Here is a 10213-nt window from a genome sequence, read left to right on the forward strand (position 1 = left end):
GGCTGCTGCTGTCCTCCATGGGCATAAGAATCATGTGAATCACCAATAAGAGCTCAGCACAAGCCTCTCAGCCTCTGACCTCTTGTGCAAAGTCTCATGGTACTTGGTCAACTCTAAAGGTGGGTACACACGGCAATATATTGCCGGGCGATATATCACTGAGCGATATGTATCGCTCAATGCACCCTTTTCATCGGCGACCAGAGATGGTCGCTGATGAAAAGAAACCTCTGCCGGCAGTGCCACAGAGGTAATCAGCTGGTCGCAGGAGCTTGCTCAGCAATTAGAATGGGGCAGAAAACGGGAGCGTGCACCCGGCGATTTATCGCAGGGGCACACTCCCATCACTGGCAATATGGTCGCCAGTGTGTACACGGCTTAAATAGTGTACATGTGTGTAGCTAGAGTCTGGGCAACACATAGATTACATGCTTCTAAATATGAAAAGAGATTATGTTGCCCAAAGCAACCAATCAGAATTTGTCCAGTTGGTTCTTATGGGCAACATCACCTCTTTTCATTTTTAGAAGCTTTAATAAATGTACCCCCTACTTTTTACTGTATAAACACATTTTTCCATATACTATATAGAAATTGAAGCTCATTGTCTACTTCAGCGGTTCTCAAACTGTGGGTCCTGACCCCAAAGTGGTTCCCGATCTTCTCAGTATGCGGCTGCAACTCCATGTTGCTACCATAAGGCTGATGACTTTTCTAATCTCAGTCAGTGATTCAAGGAGTCTTAAAAATATGTTGAATTGTCTGTAATTTTAGACTCCTCCCATAATTTTGTGCCTCCAAAATGCTGCCATGTATGTACTGCCTGCTGACTACACATGTGATGTGATGACCTTCTGCAGTAACTTGACAGGGCCCTGTCATAATTTTTATTGTCTGATGTGGTCCCAGACCAAAATAGTTTGAGGACCCCATGTCTACTTCATTACAGGTCAACTTTTTCAGTGTTCTGCAACATTTCGGCCCATTTAGTGCAATTTGGAGATTACTGTAGACATCACCATTCACAAGGATCATTCAACCACATAACCCATTATAGTGCCAAACAACATCTGAGAGATTCTGACCAAAGGCAATTGTTTTTGGCCAGATATAAAGAGATTAAATTGATTCATTAAACAGTAATCTCTCATATTTGAGTAAGTTTGTCAAATAAAACCACCTTGTTACTCACATAATATTAAGATATATTAGTTAGTTTATATTGTAGTACAAATTGGTAGATATTTCAATACATTAGAAGTATAAAACTCTGTTAATGTTTTGTTTTTTCATTTTATTTCTTAACCAGGTTTTAGATATCGATCTAACAGACAAGCAGTATAATTTGGCACTACCTATTACAGTTACATGGCAGACCTAAACCAAAAGGTTACTCATCTCTAAGAGCCGTCACATCTAAGAAAATAGCATTTTGTAACTAATATCTGCTTGGACAGAATTTTTTTATACTAGACATCAATATCTAAATATGTATTGCTTCATGTTCTATAAAAATTTTAATAAATTTACTTTGACAATAAATGTCTGAATTTTTATATTAACTTAATTTAAGTACAGTGAAAATAGAATGCGTAATAAGAAAAAATGCAATAAAAACACACTAGTTTCACGCCACAGAACTTTGGATATTTTAGCTGGGCTGCCTGGCTTACAAATTCCCCTGTTGGATGGAGGATGGATAGGATGTGGGAAACAATGTAAGATGGCACCTTAAGGATTAGGTCAAACAAGCCTTCAAGTAATTCTTGAAGGTGGACATCCGGACAACGATTCAGCTTTATATGTCCTAGCTTCCTACTTCTGGCAGGAATCAGACACCTTGGTCTTCAACTCATGTGGACTGTAAATATTATTCCTTTACCATTGACTGTGCTATGGTCCCCTGAGGTGTTCTAGGAACGGACAGTCAAGATACCCCCCTGTGTGAGGCACTATTTGCATCTCTCCTGATTCATTACAAAGAAGAAAAGAGAAATCAGTTTGTTGAGGCGCACTCCTCATCCACACAGTCTTATGTGACTTTAAAAATACAATTTGTTATACCTTAAAGGTGTATATTTTATTGAATTATTGAACTTAACTCTATAGCTAACAGGTCATCAGCTTTAATACTTAGTAACAATTTTATTAATTATGTGTGACCTGATAGTCTAATTCCCTTTGACAGGGAATGATGTGGCGAAAATTATTAAAAAAAGAAATAGTAAGTATAGAAAAAAAGAAAATTTTTAAAGATTAAAATTGGTCTCTGTAATCCATTTATATTTGTAATCAAAAAGGCTTTCTTAATGCCTTATTAGAATAGATGTGCCCAGTGTATGTATTGGTATATACACGCTATATTGCTTAGCAACGGCAATATTGAAGGGTGCAGCCGCGTATTTATATACAAACATGGGAGCCAATTATAGGTTGGGTACATGCTGTCTGTAGCAAAGCAAACGCCTGACAGCGAGGTAGTGAAGCCGGACAGTGGCATACATTTGTTCCGGCAAAGATCTGACACCCTACCATCACAAATATACCTAGTATATGTACCACCTAGTAATGTGAAAATATATCCCCCGCAGATAAGCACCAGTGTGCAATGTGTTTAATAAAGCCTGTGACTCAATAGCAGTGATTAATCTATTATAAAGATTGAATTGTTCAGAGTGTTAAACCTGCGATTGAACAAAACAGTGATCTGTCTACCACAGAGAACAAATCGCCCAGTGTGTACACAAAATTGGTTATAATCTCTAAACCGAGACTTAGTAACAATATAATTGTGAACAATACACTGGCAATAACCCTATATATCATTACCTACCACATGACAAATGCACTATAATAATGTACAAACTATACCCGGGCATTAATCTATAAATGTCATAAGATCACACAGTGCAGATACTATCTGATCTAAATCCTGCACAGTGTCCAATTTTACATATATGTGTGCATGGTACAATTTCAGAATTGCACAGTGTGTACATAAATGTGATATATCGGACACAAAGGGGAGGGTGATAGGCTTTGCGGCGAACACACCTCCTATCTGATTTAATGTATGCATATAAAGCACAAGCCGGGGGCAGTCTAATTATATATGGATAATATGCACCGTATGATATATGTCTAATACAGAGACAATTTATCATAAATATGAATGTGGTGACACCAAAAGCATATTATATTGCTGCTGTTTATCAATCAGGTGCACTGTAAAACACAAAAACAGGACTCTGGAGTGAATCCAGCCTAGGTAATATAAGACCGACAGAAGGACCGGCCAAACTACTAATACAGGATACAGTTGCACCTAAAATCGATACTTTTAGGCAACAGTTATAAAAATACCCTGACTTTACACAATTGCAAATATAGAAATACAAATGTTGCAAATGTTAAATATGCACACTGGTTACATTAGAGGATAAATTCTAGGAGAGACCCATATTCATCAGAAGAATTGGGGCCAGACCTGATATATATCCTTTTCTGAGAAAAGCAATATAGCGTGTATATACCTACACATACACTGGGCACATCTATTCTAATAAGGCATTAAGAAAGCCTTTTTGATTACAAATATAAATGGATTACAGAGACCACTTTTAATCTTTAAAAATTATCTTTTTCTCTATACTTACTATTTCTTTTTTTTTTTATAATTTTTGCCACATCAATTCCTGTCACAGGGAATTAGACTATCAGGTCACACATAATTAATAAAATTGTTAATAAGTATTAAAGCTGATGACCTTTTAGCTATAGAGTTAAGTTCAATAATTCAATAAAATATACACCTTTAAGGTATAACAAATTGTATTTTTAAAGTCACATAAGACTGTGTGGATGAGGAGTGCGCCTCAACAAACTGATTTCTCTTTTCTTTTTTGTAATGTGTACTAAATATTTAAATCAGTAGGCAGCACCCTAAGCCAGTAGGGGAATACATATGCTCAAATTCCCTCCTGACTGACAACTTTGCCATCCACAATCTGTAAATTTTCAGTACAAATTTATGGTGTGGGTCCCCCCCCCCCCTTTATCTCTCCTGATTCACCAGAGACTAATCTCTCACCAAATGGTCACATTTAAATTTTAATCTAATAAATTGTCTTTTATGTACAATTAGTCCAATCTTAAAATTTTACCTATTTATCTATTTTATTTGAGCGCTGCAACCCCCATTCCTTCATTACCATATAGGCTATCTGATTGGAAGAAAAATAAGTGACAGCTTAGCCTCTCACAGCTGGCCCAGCAACTGAAGCATATAATAGAATAATAAATAAGAAGTGTTCCCTGAAAAAAGTGCTATAAGGACTATTGTAGGTGGAGCAAATTAAATCCCTATCTCTCTAGACCTAAAATATACCATATGAACCAGAAGCATGACAGCAGCCCTAGACTGGTGACTAGAGACGCCAATCCCAGGGCATTTTTTCAATCCTGTGATTTGGGATTGAAAATGGTCAATTCAGGGATTCCTGGGATCCTGGACTGGCCTCTCTAATAAAAGACACCACCGCCACCCCAAAGCGGCCAAACCATATGTTTACTCACATGGGAACGGTGGTGTGGCCAGGAGCGGCAGAGGGGCTGGCTGCGAAGCCAGATGTGGTCAGAGCCACACAGCCAGAGATGGGAGAAGCCGGGCATTATCTGAGTAGGTGCTCAGATGCTGCCTGGTGTGCATGCACACTCTTATCACAAAATCAAGTTTCAAGGATTCAAATTTTAGGGCAAATATCAGGATCCCGCCAATCCTAATCTGGGGATTGGCCAACCTACTGGTGACAAAATGCAGAAGCAGACTGCTCTGAGGCAGGAACACACCTGGTAAGGTACTGCAGCATATTATATATAGCAGGCAAATAATCAGCCTTCCCCAAAGCATAAGAGTCAGCATCAAACTGAAACTCTTCATTCATCTTTCCTGCCACCTTGAGATTAATCAGATCACTTTGAAACAAAATAGGGAATACACAGGATCACTGCTTGGAGCTTCCAAGACACTCTCTCCAGCTGGTCTCACCGAGGCAATCACGATCATCAAGCAAGCTAAGGTGTGTGCTGATTGACAGAACTGTGGCACTGCAGAACTGAATGGACAAAGAAAGAGAGATGTGGGGACAAAGCCAACAACACAAGAGAGTTGTAACAAATAAATAATGAATGGTCATGTGCAACAGTTTAAGAGAGATGGATGGTAGGATTGGGGCTATGAAAGCGGAGAGTGCAAAAAATAAAATAATGGCAGAAGCAGATTAGGGGCAAATAGGAAGAGAAAACTAGTGAAGAACTACTGTAAGTAGATAACAATAAAAAGAAAGAAGATAAATATCATGAACAATAAATGTATTTGACTGTAAATGTCAAAATAACAGAGAATAACCTTGAAATTTCAGCCAGATAGTCTCAGATCTGCTATGCAATCATTTTCCTTACAACACACCTTCAACACACTTCACTCTTATTCAGCTTCATGATACAGTAATTAATGCTTGGAAGCAAAGCAAGACTATTATAATAAACTGCTTGTAAAAAGAACACCTTACCCTACAGTATGTGTCATAACAATACTCTATGTAGAATGTTATGTGATAGAAATAAGTTGTTAGTATACTACATAGACTAAAGGGATTGGACACTGACAGCAAATAGATCAACAAGATTTTATTGACGTCATTGGTTCGTACGGCGGCCATGTGCAGTGATTACTGCAGAAACCCTTCTTAGCAAACTTTCCACAGATTCATGGACAACAGCAGGTGGAAAATTTTGCAATTCTGCCCTTAAGAACATTAACCAACTGTGACAATAAAAAAGTTTGTCAGCCTATACACATCTCTACGGCTCTCTCAGATCTATATTCCCACAATTTCTCCCCAGTTATCAGGAAAATTACATCCCTCCTTGAGTCATGGACTAACTTGCCTCTATCGCTCTTGGGCAGGGTGGCAGTCCTAAAAAGTATAATTTTTCCTAAACTCTCCTATGTTATCCAAATGCTACCTCTTGCCTTATCCAAGTCAGACTTACGTCACTGTGACAAAGTCTTTAATAAATTTTTATGGGCGGGGAAAAGACCGCGCATAGCCCTGGCCAAACTCAAGCTGCACAAGGATAAGGGAGGCCTGGCGGTCCCGGATGTCCAGATGTTCTCTAGAGCGGTGGCGTTTAGATATATATTGGACTGGTTGCATTCGCGCCCCAGTTATATCAACTATGATTTGGAACAGTCTTTATTTGACCCCTTTGATCTAAAAGCCTTGTTACACACACCTAAAAAGATGCTACCCCAGATCGCCCGTACTAATCCTCTGTTCTGGGACACATATCTGGCGTGGTGGTCGGTGAATAAATCGCTGGGAACAAACCCAGCATATACTAAGTTTATACCCTTTAGTGGTAACCCTAGTTTCCCAGCGGCCTTAGAAAACTCGAAATTCCAGCAATGGAAGCAGAAAGGCATCGCCTCCATCAAAGACGTTTTTGACCCAGGGGGACAGTTAAAATCGTTCATGGAGTTAGTGGACAACTTTCAGATTCCCAGGGCTGACTTCTTTATGTATCTACAATTAAGACATTACGTACAATCATTGCCAAAACCTCAGACATCTAGCACAACGGTAGACCCTATCTCATCTTTAATCAACCTGACATCCACTACCGTATACAAAACTAGGTACCTATACTGGGATATTCTCTCAGGTTATGAAGAAAGATTATGGGCCTTAACTGTAAAAAAAATGGGAACCAGATCTTGGCAAGGAAGTTTCCTTTCTATCGCTAACCAAAAGGCTTCCCGAGATTGGGAAGGCACTGCACTCAACTCAGCTGCAGGAAACACACTATAAATTTATAAACAGAATATTTATTACTCCAGAACAGAGGAAACATATGGTTCCAGATGAGTCGGGTGTATGCTTGAAATGTGGAGCAGCCAACGCGCTGTATCTCCATTGCTTTTGGAGTTGTACCAAGATCAAGAAGTTTTGGTACAAGGTACTGGGTTATATAAACACAACATTTGCCCTCGCTCTGACGTTGAACTGCCCAGCTATGCTCGCTCTCCAGTTCTCCACATGGGGCATCCCGAGGAATAAGAGGCATTTATACCCCATTTTATATGTCATACTCACTCTGGGGAAAAAATTAATTCTGTGCAACTGGACGACCAAACACCCACCCAGAGTGGATGCTCTGAAATCACGCCTCCTCCACATTCTACACCTGGAAAGACAATCAACACTCCCAGATGTTGAGTGCAATGCCCCACGGTTCTATAAAAAATGGGGCCCACTTATTGACTCTCTAGACCCAACCCAACAGCAAAAGATCCTGGCCTTATTCGATGCCACGAGCTGGGCTCTGTTGAGACGAATAGCTGCTGAATCCTAACTGCCGAATCCTATCTATCTACGATATCCAGCCTTGTACAGACAGGTGTTAATGCAACTAAACCTTTCTCATGTATTGATTCATAGGACATTGTTAAAGCTGGCCTCATACAGGCCTACAAAACCCACACTGTAAAAATTAGCTCCTAGACTTAAGAGACGGAATGCTCTAGACTACAGCGTTTACCCTATGTCCCTCCTTTCCCCTCCCAACTTTTCCCCATTAATATTGTGATGTTTGAAATGAATGTTATGCTTATGGCTCACATGATACGACAGGCCCGACGGTCTTTCCTCAGCAATGTAACCTCTACAGCTCACTAAGTCTGACTACTCTTATATGTCATATGGTTATTGTCTTAAGTGTTGACCCCAATTTCTGCTCCACAGTCAGCGGGGCGAGGTGAATGGAAGTTCACATCAAGGCTTGTGTAATCTAACAGCAAAATGAATGTACAAATTGTTGAACTCTGTATTGAGCCATGTGCGAATTTATGCTTGTAACAACTGTTTACTATACTTGAAAACTCCAATAAATATATTTTCAAAAAAAAAAAAAAAAAGTTTGTCAGCCTAGAACGCACCTGTCCTTCCAATTCGGCCCAGAGGTTCTCAAAGGGATTAAGAACTGGACTCTGAGATGGCCATTCCATCAGGGTTACCAAATTTTCTGTATTATCGTCCTGATAAAAAAAATTCTGCGTTCCTGTAGATCTGCCATTATGTAGTGAGCACAATTTCTACATTTCTCAGCATTATTGTGACCATGCATTACAACTAGTGGACCCATGGCAAACCAACTGAAAAAGCCCCACAACATAAGACCACCACCACTCTGCTTTACTGAAGGTCCTCTAAACTCTAGCATCAGACATTCTGCTGGCAATTGCATAACCCAAACATGTATTTCTGATCTAAAAAGTGTATATTGTTATTCGTCACTCCTTAACACTCACTGCCATTGTTCCACTGACATCATAAGCACTGGATTGCATTCTTCTTTGTGATTAGAGTTTTCTGTGCAGCTGCTCACCGATAATATCTAAGTGCATGGTCCTCTATGTGCAATGTTTTTTTGTGAAAACCAACATATTAATTTGGAACTCACGTGCAATGGTTTGCATAGGTCAAGCCTTGCTTAGCACTTTCTGGTCCCTGGTTTGCAGTTTTGGAGGTGCAGGGTGAGGTACATTCCTTCACAAAGTGGATTAAAGAACCTTCTTTAACATCTGCATTGCTTATCACATTTACGGCATGCCTATGATCACGCAGCCTACACTGATCCTCTTTTCAAACTCTGTTCGCTTCTTCCAGAAAGCCATTTCTTTAGCAACTTATCTAATCAGTGCCAATCTACCTGTTTTATACAAACACGTGTATGCTGTCTTAGGAGCACATTATTACTTGCACAGGGGTGTAAATCACTTCTATCCATAGTGTATATACATTAAGATACATTTTTTTGTTAAATCTTTTTATTGAAAAGACAAGTCAGACAATGAATAATAAAAGTTAAACAACATCCACGCACATTACTCAAGGACCACCATAATCATCGTCTGGGTCAGGACATATCTTGCAACAAACCCAGCTTAATATATTACAGTGAACATGGTGTGTGACAATACCATAGTGACATTTGTACATGGAGTGAGAGATACTAAGTTACATGACTATACAATATGACTATTGCATCATGTCTGAACATTTTTCTTTCTTTTATAATAAATGTGGACCAGTAAACATCTTCATTTTCAATCATAAATCAGTGTGGACAGGTCTGCCGGAACCTGTACTCCAAGGTATTTGATCACAGAAGTAGTAATATGAAAGGGGAGGCTAGTAAGATAGGTTGTTGTCTCAGTATCTAAGTTGGGGAAGTGTAGTATTTCTGATCTGAATAGGTTAATGGGATAGCCTGATCTCACTCCAAATGAATCAATAAGTTTGAGAATTTCAGGTAGAGGGATGTGTGACAAACAGCAGCATGTCATCTACAGACAAAGATAGTTTAAGCTCTAGGGGTCCTATATGTATGCCAGTGTATAAGGATGAGGCTCTGAGGGCAATTGCTAGGGGTTTCAACGCAATGGAAAACAAAAGGGGGGAAAGGGGACAACCATGTCTAGTTCCTTCTTTATGATAAATGGATCCGATAGCAGTCCATTGCAATCTATGTGTGTATGGGGTTGGTGGCATATACATCGAAGGACACGGGGAAACCAAATTTAGAGAGAGTGGAGTAGAGCTGGTCCCACTCAACTAGATCAAAGGCCTTCTCCGTGCCCAGCTAGGTGAGGATGGGGTTATCGTGGATACTGAGAGTTAGGGATGTTGAAGCGTAAATGTCTCAACGTGGTGACCCCATATGAATCCCGCCGGTGTATGATAGAACGGAAAAGAGATTTGATCCTATCTGTAGTAATTTTAGTGAATAACTTATAATCTAAGTTGAGGAGGGATATGGGGTGGTAGGAGCCTGGTTTTTTTTTTTTTTTTTTTTTTGTATATTCTGTTTTTATTGAAATTAACAGAGAGTTAACAATGTATCCATGCAGTATAAGAATACGGTTATTTCTCTCTCTCGACGCAGCGAGAAGGCAAAGTAACATCAGTTTACATTCCGAGTAAGTGAAGGGTCTGCGAACTCTTCCAATGGTTGCTAAATAGACACTGTAAACCTGAGACATCGAAAGAGGGAAAGTGAGGCTAGGAAGGAAAGTGCATGAGAGAGCCGCTTCCGTACTATAGTTCTCTCTGTTGGTAACTTATATAACAGGAAAAGAGGGGCGGGAAGA

At 39.6% G+C, this 10213-nt stretch overlaps 1 protein-coding gene across 1 annotated transcript in view; it reads left to right on the forward strand.

Moving 5' to 3' along the window:
- The window catches only part of LOC146064391 (maltase-glucoamylase-like), a 210397-nt gene extending 208930 nt beyond the window's left edge, over positions 1-1467 (forward strand). Inside the window, exon 70 of the mRNA XM_083177838.1 lies at positions 1310-1467. Within this exon, the coding sequence (XP_083033964.1) occupies positions 1310-1381 (72 nt within the window). The 3' untranslated portion in view covers positions 1382-1467. The remainder of the gene's footprint in view (positions 1-1309) is intronic.
- Positions 1468-10213: the final 8746 nt, after the last annotated feature.

Source organism: Crinia signifera, chromosome 3, assembly GCF_055691185.1.
Source record: "Crinia signifera chromosome 3, ASM5569118v1, whole genome shotgun sequence".
In the NCBI taxonomy this organism is placed as follows: Eukaryota; Metazoa; Chordata; class Amphibia; order Anura; family Myobatrachidae; genus Crinia; species Crinia signifera.